Source organism: Cyclopterus lumpus, chromosome 7 (genome assembly GCF_009769545.1).
Source record: "Cyclopterus lumpus isolate fCycLum1 chromosome 7, fCycLum1.pri, whole genome shotgun sequence".
Taxonomy (NCBI): Eukaryota; Metazoa; Chordata; class Actinopteri; order Perciformes; family Cyclopteridae; genus Cyclopterus; species Cyclopterus lumpus.
This window is the reverse complement of record NC_046972.1, coordinates 15,265,594-15,281,730: the sequence shown is the minus strand read 5'-3', so window position 1 is coordinate 15,281,730 and position 16,137 is coordinate 15,265,594. Positions and strand designations below refer to the sequence as shown.

Genomic DNA, 16,137 nt, shown 5'->3' with positions numbered 1-16,137 from the left:
GTGCAAAGAAGGAAAACAAAATCAAACCCTGGGCTCAACCCTCCCTGAATTTTATAAACTGACCTTTCAGAGTAAACGTTATTTCAAGTTGCATTAGCAGAGGAGTAGTCATACTGCAGAGCCCTGCTAGAAAAACCAGCATAGACCAGCAATACTGGTGACCAGCAACACCAGCATATGTTGTGTTTTGCTGCTTGTATGCTGGTTTATGCTGGTTTGCTGGTATATTTGACAATGTCAGGTTGATTGGTCAGGTTTTCAAAACAGTATTTCCATTTATTAAATATGACAGACACATAATAAAGAACATGGAACACTTTACAAAAGAGAAACAACCAAATTAACTATTTACATAACTATTTAGAATTAACTATTAAAACATCAACATCAAAACATTAAACATTTCAATCACTCATTAATTAACTGATTTTTTGTTTTTGTTAGTTTATGACCATGATTTCTTCAGTTATATAACGTCCAGCATTTGCCCATCTGGCCTGCAACTCCGTATCCTCCAGTTTTTTTTCCTGGAGCCACTCCTTGAAGCAGACTGAAAAGAAATGTAAAAATGAACATTAATGTGTCTGTCACGTCAGAACAAAGAAACACTTGATATAAAATAAGGCGGTCCGTGGTATGCGAGAAAGACTATATAGCTACTGATACATCAAGAATGCCTTACCTTTCAGTGTTTGCAGCTTCTTTGGGGTTAAAGGCTGGCGGGTGGATTTGGTGGTGGGGCACTCCTTCCCTGTAAGGCTTTCCCCCCCCAGCGCTTTAGTGCTCCAGATTGCCACTGCCAATTCCTTGACAAATAAGGAGTCGTGGTTGTTCCTGATAATTCGGACCAAGGCCTCTTTCCTGATGCTAATGTCTCCTTCCAGGTAATCTGAAAAAAATCCAAAACATAAACAATCAAAACATTAGATTGTAAGAATCCTTGAAAGATAGTTATTATATTAACCACGGAATACAGAGGTCTTGTTTACTTCTATATACTATATGTTTCCTTGGGTACAGATCGCTCCTCTCCAGTCTCACATCCAGTTTCTGAAACTACATAGAGCATAAGGTAAACACAGTTGCAGTTCCTTGCCTAATTTTACCCACTTTCATTAGGAACTATACTTCTACAATTTCACTAAAACCAGTTTAGTAAATATGGGCATACTTAGTTATTTTTTATGACTGAACCTAATTATCAAGTGTGGGCTTGATGTGCTGCTCAACTTCTTCAGCAGCTGTTGCTGTAAACTCAATATTGAGAGCACGGAGTGTTTTGTTTTCAGCCTCAACTGCTGCTCTTCTGTTCTTCTGATCCTCTTAACAGAAGGAAATATGTAATGACTAACTACATTATTAGAAATATTAGAAATATTGAATCAAATATATTAAGTGAAGCTATCTGGCTATTTATAGACACCACAGCTAGCAGTGCACCTGCACAGAGTTCATCAATATTTGTAAATCATTAAAGACCAAATCTGGGTTGTACGTGGTACTTATGCCATCTAGAATATAGCAAATTAAGTAATGAGCACTCATAGATAAGTGGATGCATATGTCAATGAGTCTGTTTTAAATCAAATTTAAGTTAAATAAAAAATGGAAAAAAATAAACTCTCACTGTGTTCTTGTTTCCTGCAGGGACGTTTCCTTTGATTTCTTTTTGTAGAGATGTTGTTTTTCTTTTGCCTCCTTCAAAAGTTTCTCTGGAACAACCCCACCATCATCGTCGTCATCACCATCCTCTTCTGAGAAACTGTCAGAGAGGATGCGCTCCCTGACTTTTTTGAAGGGAGTTGGGCAGATTGGAGAATTTCTTTTCCAAATTTTTCTTTCGTGAAGAATAGCCAGGAAAACATAGATAAGAACATCATTGTGTAATACAAAACTTAGCAACCAAAATAAGACAAACAAAACCAACAAAAAACAATTGGAATTGCAATACATAAATGGTTTAGTTATAACTATATATATATATATATATATATATATATATATATATATATATATATATATATATATATATATAGATGTAACTATATATAGTTATTAGTGCTGGGAAAAGAGGAACAAAATTAATCGATTAATTGCATGATTTTTCTATGATTAACAGCAATTAATCGCATCATGCTTGTAGTCCAGCAAACTCCAGTTTGCAGTGGTTACAAATAGTTTTGCTTTTATCAACTACGCCATCTGGTAGAGATTTAAAATTAAAATGTCAATTTAAAAGAATTATTGTCTGCGTTAATGGATTGCTGCGTTAACGCATTAATAGCTCCTCAACGTGCCTAGCCCTAATACATATATACACATCATATACATATGTATATACATACATACATACATACATACAGAGCCCCCCAGAGCTCTATATGTATATATATATATATATATACATATAGAGCTCTGGGTTGCTCTGGCAGTTTTTGGTTTGTTTACCAGACTCCCGTGGGCTCTGGGGGAGAGGCACGTGCACCTCCGCCCACCCAGACCCTCTCTACTGGGCCCAGCGGAGCGAACTCCCGCGGGCCCTCTGCAGCAGAGAGGTTGTAGGGAGCAGAGACTGGTCCCTCTCCAACGAGCCTAGTGGAACTCACTTCTATTTATAGCTCTGGCTCTGTGCTCCGTGATGTCACTGAGAGAGATCAAAAGCTCTAATAACTGCTACTACGGTAACTGCTACTACGGTAACTGCTACTATGGTAACTGTGACGTCATCTGTTCTGCCGTGTGGGGGAGGAGCTAATATTCTTTTTTTGTCGCAGAATGAACTGATCAAGAAATCAAAGACTCAAATAATTGGTACTATGGGAACTGTGACGTCATCTGTGAGGTGTGGGGGAGGAGCTACATATAACTTTTTTTTCTTTTTTCGCAGAAATCAACTGATCAAGTAATCAAAGACTCAAATAACTGTTTCTATGGAAAACATTGACACATATAACACATATATCAGATGGCTATGTTCACCAAGCCTGTCCAACATTTGGTGAGTTTTGGAGTACGACAAGTACCCCAAATATGTAATAAATAAGTCATCATGGGATCCTACGTCTAATGACTGAAGGCTTGACTTGGACCTCTGTGTACAGTGCAGGGATGTTTTTCCTCTATTTGATTTGGTTGGCTTTCCTTTACTGTAAAACTGTAAAATATTAACACTTCATTTATTGAGCACTTTTCAATCCCAAGTTTAACAAGCGGTTCACACAAGTAAGCAACTTATACAAAAAAGCAAAATCAGATCAAAGTGTTGTTTTTTTTTAATACCAGATCAAATCAATGTAAGTAAACTAAGGTCTACAAGAGAAAACGCAAATCACATGTATTTCATAAATAAGTAAAGCTTTCTTTGCATCTGTGATTTCATCATAATTTCCTGTGAAAAAAATTGATAGGCAGCTTCCTCGAAAAAAAGTTATTAGTTTAAAAGTGTTGTGTCACACGTTGAAAAAAATATACCATATGCTGTTTTTTCCTGGACCAGGTATAAGAAAACATTTAGATCTGGTCCACATGGCTCATATAATATCCTAATATTTGTATGCAATGCCGCAGTATACGAACTATCTCAATACTTTCAGACTCTCGAAAATGAAAGTTTGATTTAACGCTTTATTAATGCATATGATTCAATTCAGTTCATTTTGTATAGCCCAAAATTACAAATTTGCCTCAGAGGAAAAAAACAAAAACTTTCACGGGGAAAAAAAAGGGAGAGCAACAGAGGAGGATCCCTCTCCCTGGATGGGCAGAAGCAATAGATGTCATGTGTAATGAATGAACAGCATTACAGAGTTAGAACACAATCAATGAATATGACAGAAATGTACGATCCAGATTTCCACAATCCATGAAACAGAAGGAGGAAGAGGGGGGGGGGGGGGGGGGGCGGGGGGGTGACATCAGCAGGGCCACGGAGAAAGAAGGCCGACCAGGAATGAGGCAAGGCGAAAGAGACCGGACCAATGAAGCCAGGCAAAGAAGGAGGCAGGGCCATTGGAAGGAGGCCAGGCCCAGGCCAGATCATACCATTCTACTAATATGATCACTCTAACAGGTGTACTGTCATTCTAAAGTTGGCTTGATCTTGGAAATGCACTTCTTTTGATTCATTTTGACTAATTATTCACACCATTGAACATTTATTTGCAGGCAGTTTATTTTCATATATTTGATTAAATATGTATTAATTTTGTTTTAGGCGACCTGAGGGGGTAGGGTTGGGGTAGTGGGGAGGTAGGTGTAGTTGGCATGGAGGGTGAGGTGGGTGTTGTGGGCATGGAGGGTGTGGTGGGGGACTCCCCTGACTTCTTACTGCTGATTAACAGGAGGAGAAATTATAAAGAAAAATTGTAGTAGGGTTTGGATTGAGAGAAACAGGACATGACTGGTTAAAGGAACATTCCACTTTAAATCCTCTTCTGTCATTAAAGACAGAATGTGACAAATGTACTGTCACTTCTGTGTTTAACAGTGACCTCATCCTCATCCAACAGCAGGTGTAACCAAACATGACAGCGTCACTGTGCGACCGACCTTTTCTCGCTGTTGCCGGAGTCCTTGGAGGTGGACGATGACCTCACGGAGGAGCCTTCTTTCTTCTTCTCCTTTTCATCCGACTTCCCCTCTACACCGTCTGCAGGACGAGCCACAAAACAAACCGGCGAGAAGAAGCTTTGAGGACACACCTGCATTACACATTCTGATGCCTGTCAAAACATCTCACTGTCGGAGCCCACACGCTTGATGCATCGCTCTTCTCCTTTTATATTAAGCAAACTTTATTTCATCAGGACTTGATGAGAACTTTGGCCAAAGTCTGAACTTCTTCATCTGAACTGTGTTTCCTCACCGCGTTCACGACATCCTAACTCTGGTGGACTGCAGAGAGGGAGAGAAACAGACATTTATATTCTAAAATTGTAATTGATAATAGAAGAAATATAAGTTTATTAAGTTTTTCTGCTGCTCTGGACTAAAACGCAGGAATGAGTTCGCATTTTCGCACTTCTGGTTCCTTCGTCTCGATGTCGATGGGAACCATTTGTAAATGGGTTTTTGGTTAGATGCCTGAAATAAGGTCAGTGGTTAACACAAGCTTTGGAGATTTTAACGTTTTGTTATGTAACATAAAATGTGTCAGTAAATACCCCTCTCTGGAATTTTTAAGATTTTGAATGCCTTTAAAAAGTCAGTTGGCTAAGTGGCTAAATGACACAATAGACCACCGTAAGCCTAGTGGTTGTGACATGAAGTCATGTGACTGTGGTGTAATTAGTTTATAGCCTTACAATAAATGTTTTACTTCTGCCGATTATATTTATATTTCAAAAATCCTAAAACAATTGTGTGCATTACCTTGCTGAACAAAACTTGTTCCCCGCATTAGTTTTCTCCAGTCGGTGGTCATTTTATTGGCCTCTCTTTGTCGACATACACAAAACTACAGCGTGAAAAAACGTGGCTTTCTCGTGTCGGTCCCATCTATGATCCGAGCACTTCGACTCTACTCCAGGACTTAGTCTGGACCGATTGCTTTGGTCCGCGATTAATGCGCTGACAACTGCCCAAAACCAACCACATCAGGGACTGAACTGCGTCGAGTCGGATTAAAATGGACAATATGTTGGCTTGTGAAACCGCCCTTAATGTAGTTTTAGTGAATAAAACGTCATGTTATAGTGAACATTTCAGTCAGTCGATCTAGTCCCTTTCTTTCTCCCGAGCCCTGCTGTCCACATTGTTTAATTAGTTAGTGCGAGTCCTCCTCCTGACTGGGTTCAAGGTGTGCTGCCAACGTGTCGTTCTGTTATGACATGCACAGCACAAAAAAACTAAACAAGAAAAGTCAATAATATTGTGTCATTCAAAATTAAAAGAGAATTTGGTAAAGATTTAATTTTTTCAACCACAACACAGCCTCCTCTTGTCACATCAACAATATTGCATGTTGCACAGTGTTCAATGACGTTCAGTGCCATCTCGTCTTTGCATCCCTCAGTCATGGAAACAAAAGGTTGTTGACTGACATATTTAGTCAGAGTTTTCGTGCCGTTGTATTGTGCACATTTAAACACTTACATTTTAGATGTTAAAATACAAGTCTATTTAAAGAGCAACTTAATACCAGACTAACAAGAGGATGTTTCACTGCTTGTGGTCAGAAGGATGCTTCCTGTGACCTCACCCAACAGGGACGTCAAAGGGTCGGGACAGCCCTTGAGTAAACATCGACATCACTTCAGCAAGACTCGAAGTTAACTCATAAACTTAACTTGCTAACTTATATTGAATAATACATATTAACTTCTACTTCACAGAGCGATTCTGATGGGCTGTGCGTGGTGGATGTCCATACCGTACTTACTTAAACAGACTTGTGCCGTAATAATTAATCTTGTGTCAGGTGTTTCGTGGCTTTAGGTGCACCTGGTGGTGGCAGGGACACTGCAGAGGGGCGGAGTTAATTACCTGCAGGGTCTCCAGAGACATCTAGATGTTCTTTAGTTCCCTCAGCAGGTCGAGAGCTCCGTCCTGTAGACAGGACAATCAATGGAAACCTTCACAATAGCTTCCTAGCCAGTACATGTGTTGAGATCGTCTCACCACATAAACAGCCCTGCGAGGGAACCTGGATGATGAATCTGGCCCTAACCCGAACCCAATGATGTGCGTCTGGTAAACGGTCTGCCAAATTTCTGACCATTTAAATCAAAAGAAATAATCAGAAATGTGTTCTTGCCTCCCACAGCAGAGCAGCTGTCAGCCACACTCCCGAGACAGTTGTTTAATGTATACTGAAGGTCATACTAAAGGTCACCAAGAGAAGGATGGAACAACACAACTGAATTTTAGTGAGTGGAGCTCATGCTCAGGAGAGTCTCACTAATTTGTCACATATTTAGGACAAATAGGCGCTCATACATGACACCAGGAATTCCATATTTGGGTAAATTAAGATGATCCAACAGCTGCAAAATTGAATATGATGGCACATTCTGCATAGCAGATGTATGAGGGCACACCTCTGTAGCTCTGCTTAGCTTTTAGCCTCCTTTCGCTTACTGTGTTGGGCCTCTGGCTGAATGTTTATTGTACTGCTAGGGCTATGTATCATTTGAAAATTATAATGCCAGTACCCTTAATATGATACAGATAGCAATAGAGTAATTCACGCGATACCTTTTTTTACTATTCTATGTGATGTGTATGTATATGTCAAAAAACCCTGATGAATAGCCGCCAACGGAATGAAGCTATCTCGCCCGGACCAGAGAAACCTGGTGAGTCGAGCTCTAGGGACGTGGACGTCACCTCGCTAGCGGGGAAAGAGCCAGAGCTGGTGCGGGAGGTGGAGCGGTATAGTTGGGCTTTATTTTAGATCTTTGGGGCGTATATTTGGGGTAAAAACATAGCCATCTGATATAGGTGTTATATGTGTCAATGTTTCCATAGAAACAGTTATTTGAGTCTTTGATTACTTGATCATTTGATTCTGTGAAAAAGAAAAAAAGTTATATGTAGCTCCTCCCCCACACCTCACAGATGACGTCACCGTTTCCATAGTAACAGTTATTTGAGTCTTTGATTTCTTGATCAGTTCATTCTGCGACAAAAAAAAAAATAAGCCCCTCCCCCACACATCAGAACAAATGACGTCACTGTTACCGTAGTAGCAGTTATTAGAGCCTTTGATCTCTCTCAGTGACATCACGGAGCACAGAGCCAGAGCTATAAATAGAAGTGAGTTTCACTAGGCTCGTTGGAGAGGGACCAGGCAGAGCACGGTCTCTGCCCTACACCCTCTCTCAGGGGAGAAGGACCAGGCAGAGGCACCATCCACTGTCTCTGCCCTAGGGAGAAGAGACGCGTCTCTTCATATGTGGAGGCAAACAATGGAAACTGGGGGGGGGGGGCGGCGAACAATGGAAACTGTGTACATAGTAAAGTTGTTGTTGAAGATGTTGTTGTGTGAGAGAAGAGTGAAGTATACTGTGACTGCCACTGAATATCCTGACAGAGAAGCAAAACAAGCGCAGGTAGATATGGAGCAGGCAGTAGCACAAAACAAAAGTGTCATATATTGCGTTATTCAATCACAAGGTTTCTTTTGGGAACTAGAGACCCACACATTAGGCTCGTTCGTTAGATCTGCGCCTCGCCTGGAAACCAGACGAGAGCAGGCGGCCGCTGCCACAAAACTGCGATCAAGTCAGACACTTTTCAGCTGCCTTCAAAGAACACACAGGAAGTTAGTGTTCAGGAAGTCACAAAAACAGTTGGAACTAGTTTAGTACTAGTTTACAGACCTAATTGTGATAACTATGGCTGAAGAAATAGCGTTTGCATTCTTGATCGCCGATGAAATTGAGGCAGAAGAGATCCCTCTACAGTGTGGGCATTTTTCTACTTCAGTTGAAACAAATGGATTGGGCTTTGAGTTTAGGCTGCATCCGAAATTCCATTTTGAAACAGCGCCACCAGCCCCTTTGTTGTGGCTGAAAACGGTACTGCATCTCATTTCTCTTCTCTGTGACATTCAAAAAAAATAACAAAATGACCAAATAATCTGATGGCCCATTTTTTCTGTAGATAAAACAACTAAACAGCACTACTGTGGCAGCTGTGGCTGGAAGAAGTGTGATTTTGTGTGTGGCCAATCAAATCTGAATACTTCCACCACTGGTATTTACATAGAAAAGGGAGATTAGAGCAGATCAGTCATTGGCTGTTGTTGCTTGTGTTTAAGGGACTTAACGTTCTTTTCTCTTCTACAGTAAGGGTGCAAAGCAAAAACTAGAAGTAGAAGTTCACTTCCTTCTCCTCCTCACACAATCTCTTTTCTCGTTATATCAACCTTGTTGATAATGCTGCATTCAAGTCACGTTGGAGTTACTGTAATAACCAGTTTCCGACTTGTGAATGGTGTTCATGTCAACTTCCAAATTATTTCTGAATGCTCTAATGTATCTGACTGTCAATGTTTTGTTGTCTAAGGTAATAAAACCGAAATTAAATAAATATAGTGCTATATTGTCACAGTATTTGAAAGCCTCACAGGGCATACAAGTGGGATTGATTGCTATATGAAGAGAACTAACATAACCATCCCATCTGTCAGCTTGTGTCCAGGTTCAGGCAACATTTCCCATCGCTATTCCTTCACAAATGTAAACATGTACCAAACATGAGTGTGTGTAAAACTTCTATGTAATATAACCACTTTTTAAAGAATTTCTCACAGAAAGAATAAGCTGTCCCTCCCCATCACTCCCAGCCCCCATGTTTGTAAATTTATTTTTAAATAAAGTCTTTTTTAAAATACAAATTACACTTTTCAGTGTTTGTTTCCCATCTGCAAAAGATGCGCCTTGAGGTAAGTTGTTTTGGGTGCAAATATGATTTTTTATTATTAAGAGTGAATCACAAAAGAAAGCCTGAGAGCATCAGCACTTAGCCAGGCTTTGAAATGTGCAAAGAAGGAAAACAAAATCAAACCCTGGGCTCAACCCTCCCTGAATTTTATAAACTGACCTTTCAGAGTAAAAGTAATTGTCAATAGAACAAAACGGAGCTGTTGATAAAGAAAGGTAGCAGTGTCAAACAGCTCTGCTAAATGTTGCCGTTCCCACTGAGTGAGGAGCAGAGTGTTGTCTTTGGTATAGTAAGGTGGAAGACAACATGAAATGGGAGATAGGTTAAGAAAAGGTTGTCACGGTAAATTAAATCACAGATTCTACTGCGGCAGAGTGAGGTTTAATCCAGACTCATGTCCTCGTCGTCCTCTTTCTTCTTCTTGGCGTCTCCTTTACTGTCTTGCATGGCTTTGGCAAACGCCTCCACATCTGACAGGAAGACAACATACATATGAATAAATAAGAAATATGTGTATAAGTTGAGAAAAATAAATAAAATAAAATGTAAAAACATATGTTCCACGTCATGAGTCTCACCTCCTATGTTGGCGGCGTCCACAGCTTCTGTCGGCAGTCCAAACTGACTCATGAGAGGGCCGAGCTGCCCGGAGGCCAGGGCACTGCTGAACATACTCATGGACTGGAGGAAGGAGGCAACAGTCACTGGGGTTGATTAAATACTGTGTACACATACCTAAAGCACTCTACCCATAGTACCCAATTAGCTAAAAATCTGGTACTTCTAAAGACACCATTTTACAAATCACATGTGGGTGAGAGATCTTCAATAGTGCATCCAAAAAAACCACCTCTATCTCACATCTTTGATATCATTATTGTCTGATTCTCAATTAAAAAAAAGATTACATTTGCATAAATCTGTTCATATTGTTCTCGTTTCCACAGAGGATCAATATGTTGGAATTTTTGTATTCCCCTAAGAGGATCAATATGTTGGAATTGTTTTATTCCCCTAGCTAACCCCAACATAAATGTTTAAACCAGAATTGTTATGTTTATTTGGAGTTACTTACTGTTGGAACTGAGGTGAGTTAATTGTGTTCTGGATCTCATCAGCGCTCTGCAGTAAACTTTCTCCACTAGGGAGGAAGGGAAGAAGCCTCTGCTGGACCTCAGCGTTGGTCAGGATGGGAGCCATCATCTCCGGAGTGCAAACGCTTGCTAAATCCACTAGAGAACAGGAGAGGACCTCTGTCAGTCATTCATTCATTCATTTTATTCTCTGTTGTTGGCTTCTTTTCTCCGTCTCCTTCACTTAGCTGATGCGGTTATTCAGACTGACATTTAATCATAAGTTGCTCATAGTGGTTTAACAGACTGTAGTTGATCCTTAATCCATGATCTGTACCATCATGGTGTGGAAACAGCGACACTTAAAGTGTGCAGATTTTGTCACTGCAGTGTATTTTTCGGGGAGCCTCTCGATATGCAAACTGAGAAACGTCTGGACCATTTGTCGAGATCCGGAGGCAGGCTGCAAGATGGTCTCCTTCGCAACAATTATTTTGGGAACCCATTTGGGGCCGCGGATATCCATCGTTTCAGACAGTTCATAGATTGGTTCAATCAGAAAGAGTGTGATTTTGCTCTTTAGTTTTACTAGCGTTCAGTATATGATAACACAAGACAGAATTTCAGGCTCATAGTGAAATTTGACAACACAAATATGAACTTTTCTCAAATAAGATTTTCTTGCTTGTAAAAGGAAAGACAAATAAACTCCCAAATCCTAATTCTTAAAAAGGGACCGCACACAATGGATGGACAATGGATCCGACAGGGTCAACTTTTTAGTTGTTTACTGTTTACTAATTTTGATCAACATTTACATGTATTTTGTTGTCCGTGTAGTTTTTATATACCACTGATATATTATGTTCATTTGAACACTATCACTGAGATAAAGATGAACTAGTTCTGTGTCAAATATACCATTCAATGGAGAAAAAACTATGAAAAATACATTTCAAGTACATCTTAATTATTGAATGATAAATATTGTATGATGGGTTGAAATGGAAGGCACCCAATGACCCACTACAATATTCCCTTTAATTTGCCTAAAGTAAACCTAAACTTAAGCTACTACAAATAGCCACATTCTGTAACTACCTGTACTTACAATTTCACTCCGTACATCATTTACTTTGAGCTAAACTCCTTGCCTATAATCCTGGCTGTCAGTTGACGAGAGACATTACTTGGCAGAGTGGGGGGGCTGAAGAACATTTTAGGGGGGCTTAAAGGGTGTAAGCACTTGTTTGGCTTGTTTCTGTACTTCTGTACTAACCCAGAGCAGGAGAGCTGTAGAGCAAGTGTTGCCATCTTCACTACCCTGGGAGCATTTTTTTTTTTTAAACTGCTTTTCACATGACATATTTTCCGACGCTCTCTGTCCACTAGTGGAAGGGGCTCACCTGTCTGTGTGCGCATCGGGGCGGACCTTCGACGTGCGCGATACAGAGAGCACAGGAGAATTGTAAACGTGAGACCATGTAGAGACAGAAATTAGCTAAATAACATACGGCCATTTAGTTTGTTTAATAAAAGAACAAGGTGTTGACCTGTTCTATAGGAAAGGGAACCTTAAATGACTATAATGGGAGGGGAAACACTGAACAATATATTAAAATGTAACAAAAGATAATTGTTTTTTCCTCTTAATAAAAAGCGTAATTCTTAATTGGCAGTGAAACTGAAACATAATGACAGCACTGCACTTCATGTACCTGGAGTGGAAGGAGCAACACTTGTAGGGGAGACAGCGGTTGCAGCAGGAGTCACAGGGGTGGTGGGGGCCTGAGAGGAACTCTGTCTGGGGGCTGCGCCTGATGATGGAGTGGCAGCTGCTGACTGGCTACGAGAGCTAAGAAGGAATAATTTATAATACAAATATTGAGAAGTAATTTATCTTATTCTTTACATGTATTGTGTTCTACATCTGTGTTCTGCCTTACCTGGATGAGGAGATGCTTGTGGCAGGTCCTCCACTGCCCAGCAAGTTGGCAAGTCCTGGTCCTGCTAGAGCTCCCAAACCTCCTTAGACAAACATTAACAAATCAAAAAGGGTCCAAATTTAGGTCCAAACTTTTTATTTAAAACAAATACAGCAGTTATAAGCTTCACATAACTTTGTGTTGATTTAAAGGATGTAAAAAAAGTACAAGGATGTAGTACAAGTACAAGGAAAGACAAATGTTAAAGTTAGCTTTCAATACTACAAGTTATATTCTTTTTCAAAACAACATTTTGTAATTGTTCAATTACTAAAAGGATATTTTGGCTTATAATCATGTTTTAATTAAATATTTTAATTTGTCTTTAAGAGTTACAAAGGAGGTTTACTGTACTTGCGAGTCTTTACATTATCTCGTCTTTTTATACAGCAGCCTGTATATGACCAAATTCTTATGGCACCATGTTTATGGTTGTTTCCTGAAGAAGATGTCCCTCGCTCAACAAATTCATGAGTCTGCTGTGGTGAGTGTCAAGATATATAAATATCTAAGAAATATCCAGTGCTACTCACCGAGTCCTCCCAATCCAGTTGGTCCGATCAGCTGCATCAGCTGGTTGTGGCTCATATTTCTCAGCAGGTTTTGCAGACCTCCCTCTCCTCCGAGTGCAGAGAGTTCGTGACCGCTGCCGCCTCCGCTTCCTGCCGCTCCGGGAATGGGAGGGTTGTTCAGGTACTCATTCACTTTACGACAGTACTCATCATCCTTGTCAATCTTTGGTTCCTGATGGAAATGAGACTTGCCGGAATTCTTTAAAATAAAAATCTGAATTCCCCACAGACCAAATTAACAGGCTCCGTTCTTTCCGAGTCATTCCTGTGATGACACAAGGCAGGATTAACAACACCAAAAAGATTTGAAAAAACACTGAATTTATACTAAGTGTGTTTTAGTCGATCCGTTTCATATGGGACGTAATTTTACAAACACATTGCTGAAAACTAATGGACAAAATCTGTCTCAATAAATCAGAACTTCTGTTTAAACAAAAGAATATAAAAGGGACACAAACAAGTCCAAAACATGTGGGTGCCTGACAAATATACTGATTACAGCCATGCATACCCTGTCATCATGAGTGTAATAATCTCTCTCCTCTAATCATTACTCTTATTGTCACCTACTTCAGTTTTCCACTCAGTTTCCCTCTATTTGCACATCCATCTGTCTGCACATGAATGGACACAGACATCATACATTCACAAAAGACAACGTTTCCTCCTTTTAGAAAGAAGATGAGGGGCATCTTCTTCTCACCTGCATCCAGAAAAACAGTCTTTTGGATCCGGCCTTGAACTTCAACACGAAGACACGTCCAGTGGTGCACTGGCTCACCTTCTTGAATTCACAGTCATCTGGGAAGATGATCAGGTCCTGGAACAGAAAAGCCAAAACATAACACATTCAAGAGAAAGGTGGAAAAAAACACTGAGGTTGCTCTGCCACAACAAATCATCATCAATCGATTACTGAAATGGAAAACAAAGGCTATTAATAGCATCATCACTGCAGCTCTGAAATAAAGACACAGTGACCTTGCTTGCTCTGTGGAAGCCCATCTAAATAAGGATTCAAGGTGTAAGCATTAGGTGTATGAAAAATGCTTGTTTGTAAAAATACAGAAATGGGCAAATTTACAAAGTAAGACGTGTTCTTTTTTAATTTTATTTCAGGAATTCTACCACAGCCCTCATTTCATTTGCGGAACGTACAAAATCTCTGATCATAGTAACAACCTCTATCACGCCATGTTTTTTTTAATAACGTCTGATCACACAAGTTGTCATAGTCTTTGCTGATGATTTCCATGTGAACCCTCGGGAAAGGCGGCAGTTTACTGCACCAATAAGTCCTAGTCAAGTTCCGGTTGACCGATCTGCGGGCTTAGTTAGGGATTTTATTGGTTAAAAGAAGTTGATGTGTCAACTAAATCACAGACCTAAACAGCAATATATAAACAACAAAGTACAAGCATGGTTAGATTTAGAAATGTCTCTCTCACTAGAATTACTGATTATTTAAAGTATTTGCAGTTGGATCTTGAATAAAAGAATTTAACAAATTGCAAATCATTACTGCTGACTAGTGCTAGAAGGATACATTGGCCTCAAATATGACTAGTTTTGTTGACAACTAGGAAATATTACATCAGAGTAACAGTAAGAATTTTAAAGTTACTCACATCATCAACATTTCCAGTCGTCCTATCCTTCCAGCAGAAGTGAATTAGGGAGTCGTCAGACTGCTGGATGTATACAGTGCCCTTGCGTTTGTCCGGTGTCACTACGTTCCCTTTCAGGGTCATTTTCCCAGCACGAAACTCCACCAAGTACTTGCTGGAGGTTCCCCTAGAGCCGCTCACCAAGCTTGGAAAGAGAGCACCTGACGACATCTTTAGATCTCTTTGTAAACAAGCCTGAATACAGGAGAAGAAAAAAGGCTCAGGTTTGCAAGACCATCGTTCACATACTGTGGCATGATTATTACTGGTATGAGCAACACATCTACAAAGAGGTGGCGACATCAATTATTTTGTGTCTATGTGTAACCATATGTATTCTACATAATACAATAATTTCTTGAATTTGTGAACACGGATAAATGACTTTTTTACCTGCAAGTCCTAGAAAAACCTAACAGTGCAAGTTGGCCAAAGAATAACTCTCAGGAACATACTTGTAGTTCAAATACTTTTACTACAACCCTAGCTAGCTACGTTAGCTAAACTAAAGAAATTCTGAATGCAGGACTTTTGACTTTAACGTTACTCAGTTTCCACCGAGGAAAACTGAAATTGATTGAAACGTTAGGTTATAGACTAACACACACATATTTCTTATAGTATCAAACTTTAAACTTGATATTTGACCGTAGTAGTGCTGTGGTATAGTCCAAAAGTTTCAGGAGTTTTGAGCAGGCTAACAAAAGTAGCGGTTAGCCAGGAAACGTTAGTCACGCCGGATGTCATGTTATTGGCACGCCTTGAGGCAGACACAGATTCCTGTCTGCCTCAAGGCGAGTTGTAATCACGTTGGTGATCCTCTTACTTTTCGTACAGCAAGTACAGAGAATGATCACATCTAGAGGGTCTTGTGGTGTATTCGCAGCTGCCTTAGGAGCTCGCTCCCAAGATACCATCTCACTAAAAAGAATGCCCTTTGACCTCTAGGAGGCAGAGTCCAGACAGGTATGGGTTAGAGGTTTGTCTCCAAATATTCTTCGCTTTCTGAGAAGATTGGCTGATATATACCGTTCCACATAGTTGCCTTTTGACCTGTTGGAGAGGGGTCTGTCCCTGTGCCCGAAGGGCACCTGTTAAGAGGCCTTTGTGTGACCTCGTCTGTTACTTCTTAATCTTGATATATGGTACACATTCCTGTGTCTGAAAAGTAAGTGTTTAGATTGGGGGTTCCGGAGTCACGTTAGGTATCTGTGCACGACGAAGTGCCTATATAAACTGAGCTGCCGGGACCTCAAGTCAGAACTTCCATCTGGCCGAGAAGCTTCTCCGAGTGATCTAGACGCTCGTCCTGACCTGTGATTCCTCTCTGTAATAAACTCTATTATAACGGAAAAGAACAGTGTCCGCGGAGATTCCTTCATCCTCATTCTTCAACATCACAGCCGTTTAAAAGATACGACAGTCTTATAGTCTCTTTTAACACTTTGTT

At 40.2% G+C, this 16,137-nt stretch overlaps 1 protein-coding gene and 1 long non-coding RNA gene across 3 annotated transcripts; both read right to left on the bottom strand.

Annotated features, from left to right (window-relative positions):
* Nucleotides 1-241: 241 nt before the first annotated feature.
* LOC117733209 lies at nucleotides 242-4,764 on the bottom strand. 2 transcript variants are annotated; one of them, XR_004609701.1, is made up of 5 exons: nucleotides 4,549-4,764; nucleotides 1,628-1,837; nucleotides 990-1,056; nucleotides 683-889; nucleotides 242-550 (listed from the first exon to the last, which is right to left on the bottom strand). It is a non-coding gene; the product is annotated as an uncharacterized LOC117733209 (long non-coding RNA). The 2 variants fall into 2 exon arrangements; XR_004609700.1 differs by lacking the exon at nucleotides 4,549-4,764 and adding an exon at nucleotides 2,449-2,596.
* A 4,745-nt stretch (nucleotides 4,765-9,509) lies between these two features.
* Nucleotides 9,510-15,360, bottom strand: LOC117733841 (proteasomal ubiquitin receptor ADRM1-like). The gene is made up of 9 exons (XM_034537740.1): nucleotides 15,336-15,360; nucleotides 14,649-14,882; nucleotides 13,724-13,840; nucleotides 12,979-13,189; nucleotides 12,407-12,488; nucleotides 12,173-12,315; nucleotides 10,463-10,619; nucleotides 9,966-10,102; nucleotides 9,510-9,857 (listed from the first exon to the last, which is right to left on the bottom strand). The coding sequence occupies exons 2-9, from the start codon at nucleotides 14,856-14,858 to the stop codon at nucleotides 9,769-9,771; spliced, it is 1,146 nt and encodes a 381-aa protein (XP_034393631.1). The 5' UTR covers nucleotides 14,859-14,882; nucleotides 15,336-15,360; the 3' UTR covers nucleotides 9,510-9,768.
* Between the last annotated feature and the right edge of the window lie 777 nt (nucleotides 15,361-16,137).